Raw genomic sequence first — 20,879 nt, 5'->3', positions numbered from 1 at the left:
ATCAAACTTCCAGTTTCCTCCACATGCAGTCTCAAGCCCAAGTCGACACTTGAAATGCCCAAAACCAAGAGAGCAAGTCGCTGTCGAGGTACGGAAGAGCGAGAGGCTGAGGCTGCGCCGGCTGTTCGCTGCACCCCCTCTGCGGCTGGGGCCAAGGTGTTTGCGATCGAAAATCTCACCGAGACGATACTTCACGAGATTCCAGAAACTACATTACTTTTCAAGTTCCAACGCGTATGTCAGGGTTGGAGGGCAATTGCCCGGAGACTTTTGCAGCCCCGGCTGGACGGCGTCCCGCAATCCCTCAGCAAGCAGCTTGGTCCCAGACAACTCAATCCACTGCTACTCGATCACTTTGGCAAAATTCTCAACGTCGGGGAGGCACAGCTGGAGATCGGACTGTGGCTCACCGGTTCCTACCACTCCCAGCGGCGTTCGCTGATCGATCTGCCCATCGCGGCCACCGGCCCCGGGAGGGTCGTGCACACCGCGTACGCCCGCGTCGGCGCGAGCTGGCGAAACATGCAGATGTATCACCCGCCCGTCCACGAGCTGCGCTACCGCCGCGAGCCGGACGCCGAGGTCGAGGCCGTGACGGTGGCGGGCGGCGTCCGGCTGGGACAGGTCTACGATCTGCTGTCCGCCATCACCAGCGACACCAAGGGCGTGGCGTGGAACGAGGTGCTGCTCACCTGGCCGCAGGCGTCAGCCGGAGATGACGATGCTTCCGGCGGCGATGCGGACAGCGAGCTTGGCGAGATGGTCGACCGAGATTACATCCTGCTGGAGAGGGTGAGGCACGTGTTGCCAAGGTCGTGCGTGTGCACGTTCAGGCCAGCTCGCAAGGACCTCTGCTACTGCGCGTACAGCAGCAGGAAGAGAGAACTGCAGCTGATAACGTCGAACAAGTGGCGTGTCACGAGCAAGGAGTTTAGGGAGGAGAATTTGCTGGTGAGGATTTAGGCCCGAGAGCGGCAGGCGTGCTCACAAACGGTGGCTGGTCCGAGACGGCTTGGCTGGGAAAGCTGTTTCACAAGGACAACTTTCTTCAGGTTATTATTCAGCCTTTTGAGTTTAGAAAATACCGACTTCACGACTTTGATCAACTTGGGTCGCAGTCGCAGCATCTTGAAGTGAGTGGTAAAAGACGTTCCCGTTGAACTGAACATTGCGGGTCGCAGTTGAGGAATCTATATTCCAGACCAAATTGGTTGTATCGTAACGAACAAGATATCCTATGGCTTCTGGGGCCTACCTTAAAAATCTTGTCTTTTTCTTTTCAATCCCCCTCTTTCTCTTCTCAGACTACTCCGTGCATGCGCGGTAACCAACCCCTTGCCTTATTAGCGCTAGTAGTGACGCATCTTCTCGTAGTGATTCCGTGTCTTGTATCGCCGTAAGAATGTATGGAAGTCTCGTTTCAACCCTCAAAAGCAAGGTTGAATTTTCTCGCCGGATTGCCACCTCTAAGTTGGTTAGGCACCCAAAGCGCCGTCGCAGCGCTCGGCGCATCAAGTTAGAGTTGGTTTCAGCACTAAGCTCGCGAGCAAACAGACAAGGGGGCCAAACTTGGTAACAAAAGGAGAGAAATCAGACGGACCAGCCTCTACATTAATAATATTTTTCCTTCTTCTTGCTCGTCTCCAACGTTCGAGTTTTTCTCGTTTTCTCACCGAACAGGGGAGCCCTGTCGCTACCTCTAACACGAACTTCCCAGCCACCAGCCACAAGGGGATGGGAGCTCAGCCTCGGTTACCACCCGCCACCAATATTTGCCCAATCGGGACTAGCGTGTCTACCGTTTCGCCTTGCCAGCTGGCAAACGGGCGAGCCTGACCGCTTCGCAGCTGGCACCCGGTACATGCTGCCCAACACCACCATAGTAAATGTCGTTTGCGTCTTTCACGATAGTTTTTCGTTCTCTCATTCATAACCCATCATTCCTCGGAGCGGTTTCCATCGTGAGTCAAAATTCGTTCTATTCTTGTCCGCAACAATCCCGATACCCACTCCCCCTTCACCCTTGTCAGATCCGCCCGAGATCCCCGGTCCCGGGTGGGGCCGTCTGGTGGCTGGCTTCACCCTTCCAGCCTTCTTGTCAGGGCAAAAGCAAGGAAGAGAGTGCTCTTTGTCCAGCTACCCAACCTCTTGGTTAAAAAAATGTTGATAGATCAGTCCAGCTGCGCTGCTGCATGCATGATGTTGCCCTGCATGCTCTTCCTGCATATACTCCTTTGCCAGTAATTGGTTCGTCCGTCCAAGTGGAGGCGCGCCTGCAGTGGAATGCATCTCTACCGCCATGAATATCTTCAATAACTCTGCTGACAACGTCGCAGCTCCTCGTATGTGAGCCCTTCCTCATTCTTGGCTTCACATTTCATCATCCGTTCGACGGAGGCAGCTGAGTGCTGATTGAGGTTGTGTGTGTTAGGTCCTTGGTCATCGCAGGTGCCCGACGACGATAGCTTGAGCCACCTAAGACGGGACTCCGATTCGACTATGCACGATCGCTTGGATCAAAGTCATAACTCACCAAACACACGCTCTCCGCATTCCTTGTCGCCGCAACCGACCTTGAGTCGCCGCAACATTCCGCCCCCCTCCACTCTCTCCTCATCTCCTGAGCTGTACGGCCCCGACCGCAGCCAGATATTCACGCGCCTTCTCTCACGTCGCGCGACGCAGCCGGGGAGAGCTTCACCCCACGTGAGATTCGACGAAATGCAGCTGCCTATGTCTGCCGCAATGCGAGGGCCAGCGCCGATGGCTGACCTCAAGGACGAGCTGACCCTCGCCGCGGGCAAAGTGACGCCTGGCGTGGACGACACGCCATACATCCAGTACGCCTTGACAGCCTTGACGCGGGATCGCAGCGACCCCCAGGCACAACCTCACTTCTCGCCACAATCTGCTTCAGAGTATTACAAGCACCTACGCCGCACAAATACCGTTGGCGAGGTTCCATCCCGCAACTTGCCAGCCACCGCTCCAGAGCCTGCTTCCGAGGAAGCTGCTCCTCTGCGGCGACTCTCCCCACGCCCAGATGCTCACTTACCTGTGCCTGCCCCCGTGCAGCAGGGTAATGACTCTCCCGTTATATCCATTCCAATCGGAGATTCTTGGGGCCTCAAGGACCCTTCAAGCGCACACTGGGTTGCCGTCACCGAAGATATGCGACAAAGTCTCGACCCTCACGGCCGCACCTATCCACCTCTCGCCTATAAGCCGTCTATATTGCGGCCATTTTCAATGATGATTTTAATGACCCTGAGCTTATGCATGATGGCAGCGTTGATATTTTGTGTACAATACTCGGCGCAACACGATGGGTTGACGCCGTACCCTGGAAGTCTATACACGGCTCAGTTTTTTGTTTTCCGCATCCTCCCTCAGCTTCTTGGAGCTGTTATCCTCATCTACGCCCAGAGCATTCTCAACACTGCGCTTCGAGTTCTCCCCTTCGTCTCCCTCGCCGACGAGGATCCGCAACAACGATACTTGGCGCTGTTTGCCGAGCTGTATGCCAAGTCTTTGCTCTACCCTCAGCTGGTCGGGCCTTGGCAAATCATGCTGTTCGACTTGGCGACCTGGCTTGCGCTCTTTACAGTCCCGCTTCTGAGCGCATCCTTTACTTGCATTTATGAGAATCACAGTTGGGTTTGGTCCCCTGTTCCCATTGTTGTCTGGGCACTTGTCGCCTTGTACGGTCTGTTGGTGATTTCCACAGCCTTGAACATGGTGTTTTGGTTCGGTAAGTGGACGGGATTCTCGTGGGATGTTCGATCCATCGGAGATCTCCTACCACTTCTTAACCGCAGCAACGCCATCGCCAGCTTTGACCCACAAACCCTTTCGGGCTCGCGAGCCGACTTCAAGACCGACCTTCGGGATAGATGGTTTGACAGACTAGGGTACTGGAGATCTAGCGACATGATTACGGGGGGTATCTGGTACTCTATCGGCGCCGTAGGAGCAAGAGGCAACGACGCCAGGGTTGTCGCAGGCATGCGTCGAGACAGCGCCCCAAAGGTATCCATGGACTCTGAGGCGACTGCGGCACCTAGAAACTGGCGACGCGTCTACGAGCGCCATCTTCCATTCTGCATCCGGTCTGTGCCACTGATCATGTATACGGTCGTTTGTGCTCTTCTCGTGGTCGCCCTGCTGGTAGTATCATTTCTTCCCCAAACCCGAATCGACGATGGCTTCCGCCCCCTCCTGGCGGCTAGACCGGGAAACAATGCCTTTTCTGCGGCCAACTTCTTAAATGCCTTTGTGCCGTCGCTGATTGGCATGGTATTCTGGATGCTTTTCCAACCAATCGACATGGCCTTTAGACGGCTCCAGCCGTGGGCGGACCTGGGCCAGCTGGAGGGCGCGACCGCGTCAAAGTCCATTCTGGCCGACTACGCAGCCTGCCTGCCCCTTCAGGTGACGTGGCGGGCAGCGCGCAACGGCCACTGGAGAGTCGCGCTGCTGTCCATCATGGCGCAGGCCCTCGTGGCCATCCCGGTGCTGGGCGGCGGGGTCTTTATGGCGCTCGCGCGGGAAGACGGGCAGGTCAGGATGTATCCCAGCATGCCAGTGTTTGGCGTGCTGGTTGCATTCCTGCTCCTCTACGTGGGGTGCCTGTCTCTGGCCATCCCCCGCCGCGGACAGTTCGAGCTACCCCGCCCGGTGACGTCGATCGCCGCCATCATGAGCCTGTGTTCCGCCAAGGAGCTCACTCAGGACAGTGCGTTCCGCTCCGTCCGGTCTCGTCAGGACTTGGAGGGTCGCCTCGGGGTCGGCCGCGATCCTCGCGAGGAAACGGTGTGGTTCTACGGCGTGGTCGCGGGGCGTGATGAGCATCGTGTGAGCGTCAGGCGCATGCAGCGCTACACGGAGAAGCCAAAGATTCGAACTATCGAGGCCATGGTGTAGGTGGCTTGAGAAGTCGTGAGTTGGAGGCGATGCAAGACGACTATATACGATGCACATATGACGCAGGTACCGGAAACGAGTATCTGCTACGATGACGAAATGCTGCTCAACGACGATGACGAAACGGATATACGACAGCAGCAGCCAGCATGGCTTGTACGTTTATTGACACTGACGATGTAAATTCGAGAACGATGACGATATCAAGAGTATTGTTATGATACGATGAACTTGTACATGTTCGATGCGAAAATAGGTGGACATGGTGGGAAAGCAGGAGGCTAGCACGCACATAATTGGGAATCATCGGGAGTCTTTTGAGAGTGGAGTTTTGCTTTTGAAATGGTCTGTATACAATTTTTGTTTTGGTTTGCTGCCTTCCAGCGGCTCTTGTACTCGGTAGTTGATGTTTTGTTGGGATAGACGGAGTTTCTTGGGCTGTTTTAGGTATTTGTCAACCAAGACGGGCCACTACCAATGGTTGGGTGTCTCTGTCATGGTGTGGATTGAGTTTGCGGTTTGCCCTTTCTCCTTTTCAAGAAAACCCATTCGATTACATTTCCCGATGTTTGCTTCAAGATTTCCAGCTCGGCCCATGCTAGCCAAGCTGGGCGGAAAAGTACCATGGCGAAAAGCTTCCGACTGGAATGCTAAATACGTGAGAGGCGCCACGCCGGTGGTGGCTGGCAGAGGAAGGAGAAAAGAGACCTGCTCTGCTGAAAATCGCAGTAGACAGAGCAGCTGGCCATACGGATGCTCAGAGGAAGCCTGCGGAGCCACATCGGACGACCGCTTCGCTCTCAAGCATACCTGCCTGCCCAGCTGAAGAAATGGCGCCGACGAACGCCATGTTGCGCGAGGCGGTGGTCTAATTTATCACGCATATTGGCGTAATTCGTAAGTGGTTCTCATTGCTCCTAAAGAAACAAAAACCTAGGAGGAAGGACTGGCTGGCTGCGTGGTTGTTGGTCGCTTTCAGCTGATTAATCATTGTAATGTAAACGATAAACCGTTCAGTTCGTTCAGAGTCATGTCAGAGCACCAACTCCCAGGGAGCCGGTCAGCGGCAAGGACTGGGGCCATCATCAAGCAAACTTGATTCTATTTCTGACAATATCATGCTGTCATTTATTATTCCTTGCCACCAAGGCAGAATGAGCTTGTCTTTTTTAACCTTTCTTTCTAATCACTACACACCCTCGAGCTTCCCATGACGGTCGTCGTAGAGACCACCCACGAACTGGAATGCGGCCCGCCATTCCTGGCTCGCAACGGACGCATGTTGTTGTTTTTTTAGCAGCCCCTGATTTTTCTTACCTACTTTTTCTCTGGACAGTTGCTGGCTGCTCTTTACTGACAGGAGGACGCGTAAGTGGTGGGGTCAACCAACACCTCGTACGCTCTTTGGTGCGTTGTCATTCCTAGAAGTTGGCAGTGATTCAGAAATGCAGTTGAGATTTTCATGAAGAGAGAGAAATAATATTCAGATTAAAGACTTAATATGAACGAGTGTAAGAGGTATTCATCGACAGTTTGTGAGTAAGGAAAAGGCTCAAGTCGGTAGCCGGAGGTGTTTTGTACACGAGATCTCGTGCAAGTCGGTTTTCTGCTTCGTCCCATCATAAAGATACATTGACCTGCCTGCAGAAGCTGCAGCGCGGCCTAAATAAAAAATCAAAATTCGGCGCCTAATAATGCCCAAAGTCTTCCCAAGTCGTTAAAGAATGAATGTCGTTAATAATAAAGAATGACGCAAATAAATGCGGGTGTCGTTGCTGTTGTTTCCGTTTTTTGTTTTTTTTCGGTTGGTGTACATGATAACACAAAGTCCTTGCTCGTTGAAGAGCCCTCTTCATCGGCTGCGGCGACCGAGCATGCGACCAAACACGTCCACCTTGCGCTCGCGCTCCGGAGCCGGCGACTTTGTCGTCGGGGCCGGGATAGTGTCGGCGCGGTTGCGGCCCTTGCGCAGCGACGTGCTGTCCTGTGCCACCGTCGTGGTGGGCGACTTTTCGCTGGCGGCACGCTTGTGGAAGCGGAAGAACGAGATGCCCGCCGACTCCTCGCAGTCCGAATCGTCCTCGAACACGGACTGCGGCTCCGGCTGCTGCCACTGCTGCTGCTGCTGTTGAAGTTGCTGCTGGCGCTGCAGCTGGCGGGCGGCTCCGAGATACGTGGTGGACTTGTAGTGGCGCGGTACATGTGGTGGTTGTTCGTGGGTGGTGGAGGGGGCTTTGGTTATGTCTTCCAGGGAGCGCCGCGGCACGACGCTGTGGATGCCGACATTGCTGCGGCTCCGGACGTGACCGCTGTCCATGGACTTCTTGGGACGATTGGTTGTGCCGGAGGAGGTCTTGGGGCGGTTATCCGTGCCCAGTGCTGGCATTGCGGGGGCAGCCGAGATCCAGGTGGCCGTGTTCTGGCCAGGTTGCTTGAGGCACGGGGTGAGGAGCGCCTCGGGACGGCGCGGTCGCGGCGGGGGAGCGCAAGGGCTGACTGCGGCAGGTGATATTGGGGATAGCGGTGCTGGCACAATACTGGGCATCGGAGGAAGGGGCTTGAGGCTGGGAAAGGCAGAGTATGTGGGGGATGCTTTCCGCATGTTGATCGTGGTGTTGTTGGTCCTGCGGTCAGGGAGCGGCCATGAGATCTCGACTGGCTTGTTCGACTTGTGCTGACGAAGTGTCCGGTGCTCTTCGATTTCGAGGCGCCATTCACCTCCGGCCTGCCAGAAGTTATCCCACAGCTCGGTGGCGTGTGAACCGTGCTGGTAGTCATCCTCCTGCGATACCTCGGAGTCGGTCCTGTCGTCGATGAGGCCTGGCGTGGAGGCCTCGGAGCCGACTGAGCATCGGTCGAGGTGGCTGCTGGTCGGGCTGGTGGGCGAGGGGTAGGAGTAGTTGGCCACCGGGTAGTACTTGGACACGAGCTTGATCTCGGCCATTTTGCTGCGGCGGTCCATGATATGCATAGTGGTGGTGGTTGTTGGTGCGGTGGTGTTTGGTCTGGCCAACCGGAGCGAGTGGTTCGTTGATTTTGTTTTTGTATTATTGCTGCTGTGTTGTTAGATTCTTGCTATGAGTCGATTATGAAGATGAATTCTCATGATGCAGAGAGGGAAGTTGTTGGGAGCAGCATGAGGCAGTGTAAGTGAAGGGCGTATGTGAGGACGAGGCGTGGAACAGAGGGCATGTTATAGCAAGAGCAGGCTCCCTCCCAGCACCACCATAAACCCGCCCGATCGAGAAAACACAAGAGCCCAAGAAGGAACCCTAACTCCATGTAAGACAAAGTCGCTCTCGTGGGGCGCATACATGCTGCGGGAGGGTGTGGGGAGCCGAGGAGTGTGAAGCTGAGGCGACTCGTCGCATTCCCACCCCCCCTAGGGAAGAGACAATGGCATTCCTATGTCGGTCGGGGTGGTGGGGAGCAGAGCCCAGCTGTATACATACATGCATACATAGCTGCATCTCTACTCTCCGTCTTGCTCTCAATGAACCGATTTGGACTGGCTGCTGCTAATAAAGTCAATGTTGCAGTCTCGGCGGGGAGAGGATGTCTTGTAAGTCGTTGTCGTTCGCTGGCTGGCGTAGTCGCCGATCACCACCGGGCGTTCAAACTAGGAAATAGTTAGGATACATACATCGATCTGTGACTGCAAGAATCCCATGGGACTGGTATTCTACCCAGCCTGGTGGCTTTTTCTTTTTTTTGCCACCGCGTAGTGTGCGGCGTGGCCCATCGTGACGAGGAGCGGCTTGCTGTAAGCCACTCTCTCTGCCTGATGCCGTCGTCCAACTCGGCTGAGGCAAGCAACCAGGTGAGGTGCATGACAGCATAGACTATGCAAGGCACATTCTGACGAGTTTGTGCCTGAGTAACCTGTGATCCAGTCACAAGTTCTTGTGCCTGAATACGAGTGCGCCGACAGATGGGAGGCAGCTTCCGAGGGTGTGACCACTGCTAGCCAAGGAAGGGATGGCAAAGAGGAATTTTCTCTTCTTCCCTTTTCGATTCTGGCTGTTGCCCATTCTTTTCTGTGCCCCTCTCGACCACGCCATTTACCACTCTACATTGGCCGATGGTCGACTCGTGTGCTGGACGGGCCGCCCTTTTTGGTTGGTTTGGTTGCATTGGCGCATCGCAAGGGAAAGTCGCAGCACCGCTTCCCAAGGGGGCAATGGGGGGATACTCCGTACACGAGGGGAATCACAGCTATGGATGGGGATGGGTACAGCAAGCCAAAGAAAAAGAAATGGATTGCAGAGTCACCAGAACAGGCGCCGCATTTTCGGGACAGGACGAAAAAGCAAAATACAGGGCGACCTAAAAAGCAAGTATGTAGGCGGGGAGAGGAGGGGGGTATGAGCATCGGGAGCTGCAGGGCGAGCTACATAGCAGCCTGCGAAGGTCACAGAGTTTAATCATGCATTAGATAGCACCTTTTTTCTTTTATCTAGTCGAATTATTCCCTAATAACTACTCTCCCTTTTATCTATTCAGCACGTTACACCACTCGTTGCACCCGAAGGTTGGCAGTTGCAGTTGCTCGTCACGCAAAGGGAGCCAAGGGAGGGGTCTTTTCCCACCACGCTATTGACCTGGTACGCCCTTCGGTATTCTGCAGTATTATAGAAAAAAGAAATGCGATATCCCCGTATCCGGAATTCGCAATGGGAACGCAAATTCATCTCGGTACCGCAGAAGAACAATCTTCTTCCATGCCCTACAAACTTGGCAATCTCGCTGTATCTGCGGCAACAAAGGCAGAGAGCGTGTAAGAAAGAGTCGTGTCGGACAGGCCGAGAGGCTTGACAGGTTATAAAGTGACAAATCATCCAGGCTGGAAGATTTTTCGACCCACGGTTCAATGTCAGACACGAACGACGTACATATTTTGGGACGCTGGCCATGCGTCATGTTGCAATGGCAGCCGTGTCTTGCGAGGCGTGTTCGTCGTGCATTGTCATATTATTCTGGAGTTATTCTGGCATGGTTGGTATCTAGATTTTTTTTTTCCCTCGAATTAGGGTGTATCACAGTACCACATTGGCTGTGCGTCTCTTCTCTTTCATAAATATCTTCCCTTTTATCATTTTTTCTTCGCATGTACGTGCCTCGCTCGAGTAACCTAGCAACCCGCGAACCTTGCAAATGAGCCCCAGCTTATACGAGAGCACACTGCATAAGCACACCGCAGTTTTCTCATTTGTCTGCATTCTTTCATATAATTCTTCGCTCTTTTTACTGCCCAATGCCGATCCCCGGAAGAATTCCCCCCTGTGTAAGCCCAGCGTCTGACTAGGATGCATGCTTTGACCAAGTTGTACATGAAGCAGCAGCTTTGGAGTTGTCCCCTCTATGACGAGGCTCCTTGGCATGGCGGGCTGTCAAATCTCTTAATCAATTAGAATGAATTGACGAATTACATGCTTTTCGTAGCCGCTCAGTTTCAATTCCCCCTCGCCGGCCCCCCTAGGGGTACTGTTTCATGAACTGGAGAATCACTCTTGGGAAATCTAACCCCCAGACATGCAAACATGTGAATACGCGATACCAAGGCTTCTACCTTTCGGCCGTCCAATTCGGCACGGGATAGCCAATGCCGGGCCTTGCCCGGTCCTGCGTCATCCGCCAGCCTCTTGTCTCTAGGCTCTGGCCCGACCTGGCCGTCCCCCAGGTCTCGGACGAGCGCTGATCCAGCACTACTACTACCAAAACCACGCCACCCTGTGACTCTCTCTCTCTTCGGCGAGATTTTTGAGAAAACGTTCATATCTCGCATTGGTGTGCTTCAGGTCCCCATCTTGTCTCTTTCCCCAGCCTACTAGGAACTATGTGCTAGCTTACGGTTGTTTCGGAAGTCGTCTCGACGCAGCTATCATCAAGAACAGAACGCGGTGGTCTCCGATCCCCTACCACCGATGTAACTACACCCTCAGCCTGCGAAAGTGCTTGCGTAGAGTATCCATATTCGCCCTCTTGAATTGCTCGATTTGCCAATTTCTGATAGATTGGGCACAGAGCAGAAAGAACCGTGTCGCTGGGTACCCGGGCCGAGACTGTCTATCCGAAACTTGTTGGGTTTTTCTCGCAGATCGCAGGGTTGAGTCATCGAGTTGGGCCGCTGTGCTGCTGCGGTTGTGGGAGGAGGAGCGCCAAATCGTCCCGAGTTACCCATGTCACTCCGGACCGAGGACGGACAGAATAATCGAAGTGCGTCCGAGCGAGGTGGCCTTGGACGATCTACGGTGGTATTTCTTTTGACCTCTTTTTTCCTTTTTTTTTCCTTCGCCAAGCATGAGCGTTGGCATCGCACTCGCAATGCTAGCGCCGATGCAACAGCGCCTGACTGACCATATCTACTTTATATACCGGCAACAAAGAGCTTGCAGCTCTAGGGGATGGCTGTGCGCTGCATATGCAGCATTGCATATCGGGGGTTTTATGCTGGGTTTTTCCCCTTGCATATTGCCGATTGCGATGTGATTCTGTTTTGAGACAAGTTGTCCATAGATGTAGGTCTGTGTCTTTGCCGATGGGTGTGGTAGAGCTGTCATGACGATTAGGTGGTACACTGAAATACATTCCCTGAAATGAATGAGAAATATCGTCTTGTACTTTGTCTGGTTCTTTGCTCCATCTTGTTCGGGCCTTTGCCCTTAAAACGGTCTGCTTTTGCTGCAGGTTGTGAAAGCCTAGGCTGTGTAGCGCCTCTAGAATACTGCATTGACGATGGGGAACGGAAGAGAGAGCCCTGACATAAATGCTGTTTTACGAATGCATTGTTGTGCAGATTAAAAAGACCAGAAAGCGAAAATTAACTCGCCTCTACCAGCGGTTCGTCTGGTCCATCTCTTCTTCTCTAACACCTACAGGGTACGCTCAAGTGAGTTGCTGCCTCGCCTACCAGGCGCACACTTTTCTACCGAGACCCACCAAATTTGTGACTCCAATATCGAAATCTCAAACGCCCATTCTTTTTTCCTTTTTCCCCCCTTCTCTCTTCAACCAAGCCCTCGGCTCTCTCTAGACAATGTTGCGCTTCCATGCTTCCAAACAGAGATTTTGACTTCACTGCCTCAATCTCAAAATTTTCCTGGCATGCGAGAAATTCGGAGTACTCTCAAACACCACCGCAGTCGCCCGTTTGTGTTTGCGGGTGGACGGGTCGACCCGCGAGGGTTCGGCGTCACTTGACGCTCGTGACCGGCATCAGAAATAGCAGAGCCCATGGCTGTCTCATGGATACTCCCTTTCCTTTCTCCCCTCCGGGGGGGCAAGGGTCGGGCTGGAAGATGAGGCGAGACCTGGTGTCTCTTTGGGAAGCCGTCACTGAGATTGTACACAGTACTTGAGTGCGATGCGCAACTTGGTCTTGCCCGCGTTTCTTTATTTAGCTCTTGGGCTTTTTGAGGAACGCGGGGCCAAAATTCGATTCCGATTATCCTGTCTAGAGAGATGCTGGGGGCTTGGTTCACCTTTTTTTCCCATGGTACGTTCTGCTACTACTTGTCTCGCAAGCCGCTGGGTTCAAAGGATACTACTAACGTTGATCTCGGCATTCCTCAACATGCAAGTCTTGGTATCACTGTGTCACTCCCCGCACAGTTCTCGGCCGAGCGCGTGTTTCGATCAGCTCTTTTCTTCGCCATCGTAAATTTAGTTGTACGAGATCGAAACACACGCGACGATTTCTCGGTTCGCCATTCCAGTAGACGTGCAGCGCTGCGATCGCCTTGTCTCAGCTGCTGCAGCCATTCCAAGATGGTATGCTAGCTAGCTCTATCGAGTATTGCCGGATCAAACGGACAACGCAGCCAGGCGCTTGATACTTCGCGGCACGCAGCGATTTGCACAGTAAGCATTCAGTGAGAAGGCAGCTTCTGTGTGGGGGACCAGACCGGGTGTGTCTCTAGGTTAAGTTGTCGCAGACTCCTTACCATTGCAACACAGTCGACCTCGTTGGGTTGCAGTGCCCTCCGGACGTTACGATGCCGAGCGTCGCGTATCCATTCCAGGAAACGCCTTTGTCGAGTTTCGATCTTCTCCGATCTTCTCCGATCACTTCCTCCGCCTTGTCCATGCATTGAGCGACCAGCCAAGCCGCTCCCATCCTGTGTACTCGGATGCTGAAGTCCCATGGGTGCCGCCGAGGCATGACTATCGGTCCGATGGAAGCATGTTTTTCATGAACATATAGGTACAGTCCATTACATGAAGCTAGATTCAAACTATGAAAAAGACCTCGAAGAGATCCACGACGGCTGCGAACAGATGTTTGGAACAACTCTAAGATTGCCATGATCAAGCACCTCCGCGGACCGCCTATCTGGCAATCGGTCCGATGGACAAGAGAATGTTGACAGCATGTGTCGCTAACTCCTGGATGATCGTGTAGTAGATGAGGCCAGTTGACGACTTTGCCGTATCCTTGTAATGGTAGATGGTGAGGGATGGATCCGTATGGTCATACGGGGTATCCTCCTCGTCGAATCTCAGGATGTATTGTCCACCATTACTCAGCGGTGCAATCTTCTTCTCCACCTGAGTTCCGTCAGAGTCGTAAATGTAGTAGAAGTGACCCTAGTACTCGATGAGGAAGAACCTGGTCTTGCTCCCGATCCAGATTTCGATGTTATGTGCGTCGAAGTTCGAAGTCGAGTACCAAGGCAAGGTGTCGTCTTTGGTGGCAGATATCGGAATCATGTACTGACTGTCGACGCCCCAATCGACGGTCTGGGGGTTCACTTCGAACTTATAGCCCGACTCTTTGTTGTACGAGATCTTGGAGGTGTTGTTCATAACGGACATGATTCCGGAAGGCATCTTGGCGGATTATGCGCTGGCGGTGCGATATAGCAAGTGTATAGAATAGGGAAATCTCTGATTTCAAGAACCAAGTTGGATGCAGAGCTCTTTTGTAGTGTATTGCATAGCTTGCTTTTATAACTTGATTGCTGGTGTCGTGGTTATCAGTTCGCGTTCTGTACCAAAACGTTCGAGCCGAGGTCGAAACGGAGGAGGCCGACGAGTTGAACACGATGCAGTCTTGCATCAATGTTCTTCTCAGCTTCGCCATGTTCTGAAACATTGGACTCGGTGACAACGCATCTGCCTCTTGCCAAAGATGCCGGATGCTGACTCCCTGCGGTATTTATGTAGGCGACTTATCGCTTCTGCTGTAAGATTGTCGCTAAAAGACTCGCACTCATTGGTCGCGTCCGCCGAACTCGAGAGAACTCGCCGCTTATGGCATACATGATGCTGCATGCGCAGATGCGGATTCAGGGTTCAGCTTCACCAGCTCACGCGGGGTCACGACGCCGAGGGAGCCAACTCGCGTAACGGAATCAACAAGAAGCCGAACTGCCGACATGAAGTCTAACTGCCGACATACTCTGCGAATCCTTCAAGTTGGAAAGAGGGGTTGCGATACTCGACCAACATGTATTGTACATGCCATGGCTATAACAAGTCGTCGCTATACTTACTTGCCATATATCTAGACTCGGACTCATCACAAGATCGTCAAGTAACAAATAGCTCAAAGCCATTCTCTATCACACTCCCTCGGCAATTTTTCATACTCACGTCTCAAAACCTTTATCCAAGTTTTAACAGTCTCTCACTATGCCCGTCGGAATTTCTCCAGTGCTCAACGGCACCACGAGCACCATCACCTACCACAACTTCGAGTCCAGGCGTCAGTTCGAGGTGCAGGGCCGCACGCGCTCCCAGTACGACAGCGACAAGCTGCCCAGCTCCAACACGACCGACGACACCCTCCCCTGGTACGACGCCGGCCGCGACGACAAGGACATCGGCATCGTCGCCCTCGGCCACACCCTGCGCCTCTCCGAGCGTGATGCTCGGTTCTATCTATATGACACCAACGTACACTCCTTGTCTTTTGGCCACTTGACCAATGCTTGGCGATACGTGCTGCGGCTTGATCCTGTCACGCGGCCGAACGGGCAATCTATTGCACGCTTGCGTCGCTGAACAGCTATGCTGCTTGCCTTGAAGTGCTCGATAGACTGAGGTCTTTCACGAAGTGCATACATAAACGTCTCCATAACGCTTATTGTAGTTAAGATCTCCGTTGATAAGATCCATTACCTTTGCACCCTATGCATGTTTCCTCGATCAACGAACAGCTGATGCGCTGGACGACTGAATAATTCTGGAAGGCAGCAATCAAAGTATAAACCACCTTTCTTTCCCATCAAGATGATAGAAGAAAAATAAAAGCTAAAAAATTGCCATGTAAGTGTAGACGCAACCTAATTTGACGGAACTACGGATAGTATTCTGATGCTTTGGTGCATGGACCATGGCTGAATGTCTCACTTGGGACACACCGTCGCAACGCGACTCTTACGCGACTTTGAAGGCAAGACAATATCGCGGGAGGAGGACCTGATTACAGATTAGGTAGTTGAGTCTGCCAGCAGTCGATGCGATCATACCGTGTCTTGTGGTCTTGACCCAGACTCCAGCCGCATGGTCACAGTTCCAAATTTTTGTGCCAGGGCTGACCCGGAGGCAAAGTTATTCTCTCAGTGAATTTCCTTTTTTTTGTAGAAAGGAAAAAAAAAGAGTATTCGAAAGGACGCTCACTTGCAGAAATGCACATCTCTGCAGGTCTCTGCGGAGTTGCTCCGACATGTAAGGCCGACAAATGCCATGGGCAATGATGATATCCGGGAGAGAAGCTGATCGGCGTCTTGCCCGCATTGAGGTAGAGGGCTATGAATTCAGCACGTCGAATCTACTAATGTCTACAGTTGGTGGGACTCTTTCATGCTTATTTGCGCACTTATATACAGAGAGCGGCGGGCATTGCCAGTATCTCAGCGCAGGCTGAGTCATGATTTATTGGTGCAGTACCATCTTATGGCGATCTGACGGGGTTTATCCATTGCTGTTCATTTTACCGAGTGATCGGCGAAGGCTTTGTTGTTTCTTTTGCTCTGTTACAGCCGCCGGTCACCGTCCAGCACTTACAAATTTACAATAGACCATGGGAGATGAATGCGCTGGCACCTACGGTCAGAACCGAGGGCAATAGAGGAAGACCAAACAATGGGAAATCGAGGCACAGATCCCAGCCCAAAGAAAGTTTGGCCAGGTGTCCGAAAGCAGAGTCCAAACGCCACCAGCGGATGCCCAGCACCAGCAATGCCCAACGTGTGTGCTGGGTTGGGGGCTTTCTATTGTTGGGTTGCGCCACCACTTAATAAATTTCAACTCTTAGAAACCATGGCAAGGTCGTCATTGGTCCCCGAGTTGCTACCGCATTGCTTCGATGTAGCAGAGCTGTGGCGTTTGGATGCTGAAAAGTGCCCAGGTGAATGCACGACAGTTGTAAGTCCCGATTAAGTTGATCCGTGTACCCCAATCTCGATTCCATCTCTCTGTCGTCCTGCCGAGAGTCCGGGCTTGGGATGGAGCTGCGAGCCCGTGACGAGTGGCGCCCGCACACCATCACCTCGGTCTCCACCACTTTTGGGGCCGAGCGAGACAAGACCAAACTGGCGAAAGTACAACAAGGCTGGCGAGGTCCGAGGGATGATCAGGCTGCTGCTCAAGTGAAGCTTTGGGAGCGGCGCCCAGCGTGCCTTTGGGTAAAGTCGGAGCGCGGGCTTATCATGCTGGGATAGGCATTGGGTGTTGTTTAGTGGTGTGGGTGTCATAGGGCACACACCTGGTCGCGCGCACGTCCTTTATGGTGCTCGGTATAGATGCTTCGTCGGTAGTGACAGGGTCAATAACTTAGATGCTGGTGGTGTGTTAAAGAGCAGGGGCGAGGGGACGAGGGTGCTGGTTGTCTGGTTGTCCGATGCGAAGAGTGTCTTCTTGTTGCGGGGTGGAGGCTGGTGGAATTAAAAGATGAAAACGGCACATGCGTCTTTGTTTGCTTGATGGAGCTGTTGAGGTGGGCAATGTTCTCGAACGTGGTGATGATGAAGAGTCAATGCTGCGTCGAGGCGAGGCGAGGCGGAGTAACGGAGATTGGCCATGTACCAAAGTACTGGGAAGGTACGGGTTTGGTGGTGGTCTGATGGGCTCAAGACACGGCACACGGCGCGACAAACGACGAAAAATGAACAACTTTCTTATTTCTGGTCAATGCCTTTCATTTTCTATTTGCTTTCTTCCAGTGCATCCTTTTTTTTTTCTTTTTTGTTTCCAGAGTCCGCGACCTGCAATTTCCCTCGTCCAGTAGCAAAGTGTGGCGCATGCCAGCTGGCAAAGCTCCCCATTAATACTCCCGTACCTGGCAAGGTATCTACTTACCTGAGGTACCTAACTTAAATAGGCCGCGCCACGGCACCAGCCAGCGCAACCGCCGCCATTAACCACACCAGCCACCTGATTTTTGCTCACCACCGGTTGGGACTTTGGTCAGCCAACGCCAAACGCCCGGCCGGCCTCATCCACTCCCGTTTCTCGATTTCCTAGCCACCATCTTTTTTCCCTGTGTGCTCGCCATTCGTCTGGGCCGCGATAACGGGCCGCCGCTAATACTACCTTGCCCTGCTGAGCCTTTTCGTCTCTCGTCTCATCGCCCTCCTTATCCCCCGCCACCGCATCGCTCTCTCCTACTCACTGCTGAGCGATTCCCATGACGATTCCATTGTCCTCGGCAGCTCCTCCAACACCCGCTCGGGGCTTTGTCTCGCACTCTATTCTCCTCTCTCATCCCATAGTCGTATCCCTTGCGACACAGAGATCTCACTAGACGGGCGCCGTTTCCGCTTTGTGTCACCTCGCCAGTTTTGCCGCCTTGCTCCCTTTTTGCCTGTCCTACCGCAACTCGCTGCCGCATTCCAGCCTTCTCATCTTCAGACGGCTTTCCGCATTGCTTGAGCAATCCATTGTCCCTCATCGCCGGCCTCCAAACCGTCCGCATCCGCTCCCGCGCGCCCATTGCTAGAGTCTGGCCGTTGTCACAAGCCCCGTCTCTTGCGCCGCTGGTTGCAGCAGCGCCTCGCCTGGCGTCTTCGCTACTCCTTCCCCCATCACCGGCTCACGCGAGCCGGTGGTGCTCCGTCCACAATTCCCGCTCCAGGAGGCGCCGGACACTTGCGCAGTCCTCGCCCGAGTGGTTCTGGCTCTGACGATTTTCAATCGTCTTACCGGCCCCAGCCCCGTCCCCAGCAACGCCAGCAGACCCCGTCCGCCCCCTCCGACAAGGTTTCCTCGCTCTCGTCGCTTCCCCAAAATCGAAACACAGCATCACCGCTCCAGACCCCCTCGTCGCCTCGACCCGAACTTCAAACGCCCACTGCTGCTGCGTCAATTGGTCGCGCCCATAGCGCCATCTCAGCGCTGAGTGAACAGCAGCCTCCATCGGCCGTCTCGGCGCTCGAAACCTCCCATAGCTCCGCACGCCGCCGTTCTGCTGCTCGCCGATACTACCAGCTATCACAGCAGAACCTCACTGAAGTAGACGACATTTCGACGACCCAGCCTAACCGCGACAGCTTCCCACCTGCATTCTCCCCTCAAGATCGTGGCTCTTCCACAGCACACCCCGTCGTACGAGTTTCCAAGCGCACTCACGGCGCTATCCTCTACGCCCTTGAGGAAGCTTTGCGCTATCCCAATCCCTTTACTCCAGACCTGGCTGAGGAATCTGCGAACATGGCTGATCTGTTGGCCGCGAGCGGAGGCGCGATACCCCATGCTCACCGGGGAGCTGCGCCGCCTACCACCGGTGCTGTTCCACTGCGCCCAAGCGCTGCCCCCGTCCCAACTAGCTCGCCGTCCGGTATTCGCGGACCCCGTATGATCATGATGGAGCGAGCGGCGAGAGAGGCGAGACGTGAAGCCGCAGAGAAGCAGCGACTTGAACAAGCCCGTGCGGAAGAAGAAGCACGCCAATTGGAAGAAATGCGTAGGCAGGGCACCGAGCACCAGTCAGCTCGCGTTGCTGATGGACGAACCGCCAACATTGCGCAACAACAAGCAGCCGAGGCTGCTGCCCAACGGCAAGCACAATCATCGCAAGAGCGAGCCCAGGCTCATCAAAGGATACCTAGCCACGCACTGCCGGTGCAATCCCCTTCAGCGACCGCCGCGCCTCAGCCGCCGCCATCACAAGCGTACCTTTCCCAGGGATCTGCCGCGCAACAAAGGCGCGCATCCGAGTCCCGGCCAGAACCAGCGCCTGCACCGGCAACTGACCCCGCCAAACCACGTAACTCCTTCCCCCACGCGTTTGAACGGTGGGAGACGCTATCAGCGCATTGGGAGGGCCTCACCAGCTACTGGATCAGAAAACTCGAACAAAACAAGGACGATGTCAACAGAGACCCTCTCAGCCAACAATTAGCCCGCCAAGTCACCGACTTGTCTGCCGCTGGCGCCAATCTATTTCACGCCGTTGTCGAGCTACAGCGCCTTCGAGCCAGTTCTGAACGCAAATTCCAGCGATGGTTCTTCGAAACAAGGTCGGAGCTGGAGCGCGCTCAAGAAGTGAACGCACTACTCGAAAAGGCGCTTGAGAAGGAACGACGGGAACGGTCGGACGCCGTCCGTGATGCAGTCGACCAACAGCGCGCCGTCGCGAAGAGCGAACCCAAAATACAAGAAATGAAAAAGGAGCTGGCCATCTCAAAAGAGGAAGCACGCCGTGCCTGGGAAGAGCTTGGCCGTCGCGAGCAAGAGGAACGTGATCGCACGCTTTCCCTGCAATCTGGACATCCGACCATTGTGGGCGGTGTCCAGGTCGTTCCTATGACGCAGAGTCATTCTGCCCGACAGACGAGCTCCAGAGATGCAGGAAATTATCAACCTGCCGACGTAAGCCGCACACCGACGGAACATCGCTCGCCAGCCGCACCCGGCAGTACTGGCGGTTACTACGCACAGCCCGAAGGTTCTGGGACCGGGCATCGGGGCGCACAAGTTGCGGCACCGCAAGACGAGATTAATTATCACGAAAGCGAATACGTACTTGACGCCCAAGGACAGCCGATTCTCGATGTGCACGGCAAGAAGATTCCCACCTATGTGCCACCATCAACCTACTCGGGCTCAGAGCAGGAAGCAGAAGAGTACGAGACCCCCGCAACCACCAACCCACCGAGCGGCGGGCATGAGACGCCGGCTTCTGGCGCGCCGAGCGGCGGCAGCCACAGCAGCAACAACAACAACGGTCAATGGACAGGCGCTTACTCCAACCCACAGGACTACTCGGGCGAGGGCTACGGCACACCGGAGTGGGAGACGATCCAACGACAAAATCACCATCACCCCTCACGACTGAGCAAGATCGATGAGGAGGACGAACGAAGCCGCGCGAGCACGAGCCAGATTAGTCGAATCTAGGAGTCGGAGTAAAATTGTTTTGGCAGCGCTTTTTCACGCTAGATAAAATGGGAGGAAGAGCATTTGGTGAAAGGGAGAAGGACTCTGGAAGGGAGAGCCCTTTTGTTTTTATACTCTGGCGATTTCTTTTTGTTGTGCATCATAACAACACATGACTGATCGGCGACGACGATACATACACACACACACACCTCCTCGCGCATTTTTGGTTCAATAATGGCGTTGGTTTTTGCATCAAGATGGTTTGGCTTTTTCTTTTTTTTCCCTTGTCCGCTCTTTTCTTATTTTTACCAGAAGTTTCTTGGTCGAGCTTCCTGGTGTGTGTCTATCTCAAACCGCCACGACGACTATTACGACATACTTGACATACTTGCAATTGTGTTTTGTTTCTCTTTTAATCTTGTCGTGTTGATTTCAAACTTTTCTTCGAGTTATTTAGTGGAACTCTTACCTCTTGTTCTCTGATGGGGAACGAGGTAGAGTGAGGATATACACATTTTTCGTAAAACGACAATTCAAAAGCTATGCATACATCTCTACCAACGATGGCATGTTGTGACAACCAACCTGATAGATATATAAAGGAAACCTAACCGGCAATAGGAATAGCTGGC

General features: G+C 53.7%; 6 protein-coding genes across 6 annotated transcripts; 4 read left to right on the top strand and 2 right to left on the bottom strand.

Moving 5' to 3' along the window:
• Positions 1-54: 54 nt before the first annotated feature.
• ISF_06050 (hypothetical protein) lies at positions 55-963 on the top strand (the record flags this gene model as incomplete). Its single annotated transcript, XM_018849654.1, has 1 exon — positions 55-963. One exon carries the CDS (start codon positions 55-57, stop codon positions 961-963), a length of 909 nt encoding a protein of 302 aa, XP_018703152.1.
• Positions 964-2,721: 1,758 nt separating this feature from the next.
• Positions 2,722-4,923, top strand: ISF_06049 (hypothetical protein; the record flags this gene model as incomplete). The annotated part of the gene is made up of 1 exon (XM_018849653.1): positions 2,722-4,923. The coding sequence occupies one exon, from the start codon at positions 2,722-2,724 to the stop codon at positions 4,921-4,923; it is 2,202 nt and encodes a 733-aa protein (XP_018703151.1).
• A 1,852-nt stretch (positions 4,924-6,775) lies between these two features.
• On the bottom strand, positions 6,776-7,885 carry ISF_06048 (hypothetical protein; the record flags this gene model as incomplete). Its single annotated transcript, XM_018849652.1, has 1 exon — positions 6,776-7,885. The coding sequence occupies one exon, from the start codon at positions 7,883-7,885 to the stop codon at positions 6,776-6,778; it is 1,110 nt and encodes a 369-aa protein (XP_018703150.1).
• Positions 7,886-13,251: 5,366 nt separating this feature from the next.
• On the bottom strand, positions 13,252-13,752 carry ISF_06047 (hypothetical protein; the record flags this gene model as incomplete). Its single annotated transcript, XM_018849651.1, has 2 exons — positions 13,252-13,509; positions 13,648-13,752. The coding sequence occupies 2 exons, from the start codon at positions 13,750-13,752 to the stop codon at positions 13,252-13,254; spliced, it is 363 nt and encodes a 120-aa protein (XP_018703149.1).
• An 804-nt stretch (positions 13,753-14,556) lies between these two features.
• Positions 14,557-14,928, top strand: ISF_06046 (hypothetical protein; the record flags this gene model as incomplete). Its single annotated transcript, XM_018849650.1, has 1 exon — positions 14,557-14,928. The coding sequence occupies one exon, from the start codon at positions 14,557-14,559 to the stop codon at positions 14,926-14,928; it is 372 nt and encodes a 123-aa protein (XP_018703148.1).
• Positions 14,929-17,032: 2,104 nt separating this feature from the next.
• Positions 17,033-20,265, top strand: ISF_06045 (hypothetical protein; the record flags this gene model as incomplete). Its single annotated transcript, XM_018849649.1, has 3 exons — positions 17,033-17,054; positions 18,079-18,227; positions 18,277-20,265. The coding sequence occupies 3 exons, from the start codon at positions 17,033-17,035 to the stop codon at positions 20,263-20,265; spliced, it is 2,160 nt and encodes a 719-aa protein (XP_018703147.1).
• Positions 20,266-20,879: the final 614 nt, after the last annotated feature.

The sequence above is a fragment of the Cordyceps fumosorosea genome, assembly GCF_001636725.1.
Source record: "Cordyceps fumosorosea ARSEF 2679 chromosome Unknown scaffold_15, whole genome shotgun sequence".
In the NCBI taxonomy this organism is placed as follows: domain Eukaryota; kingdom Fungi; phylum Ascomycota; class Sordariomycetes; order Hypocreales; family Cordycipitaceae; genus Cordyceps; species Cordyceps fumosorosea.
This window is presented reverse-complemented; position numbering and strand designations above follow the sequence as displayed.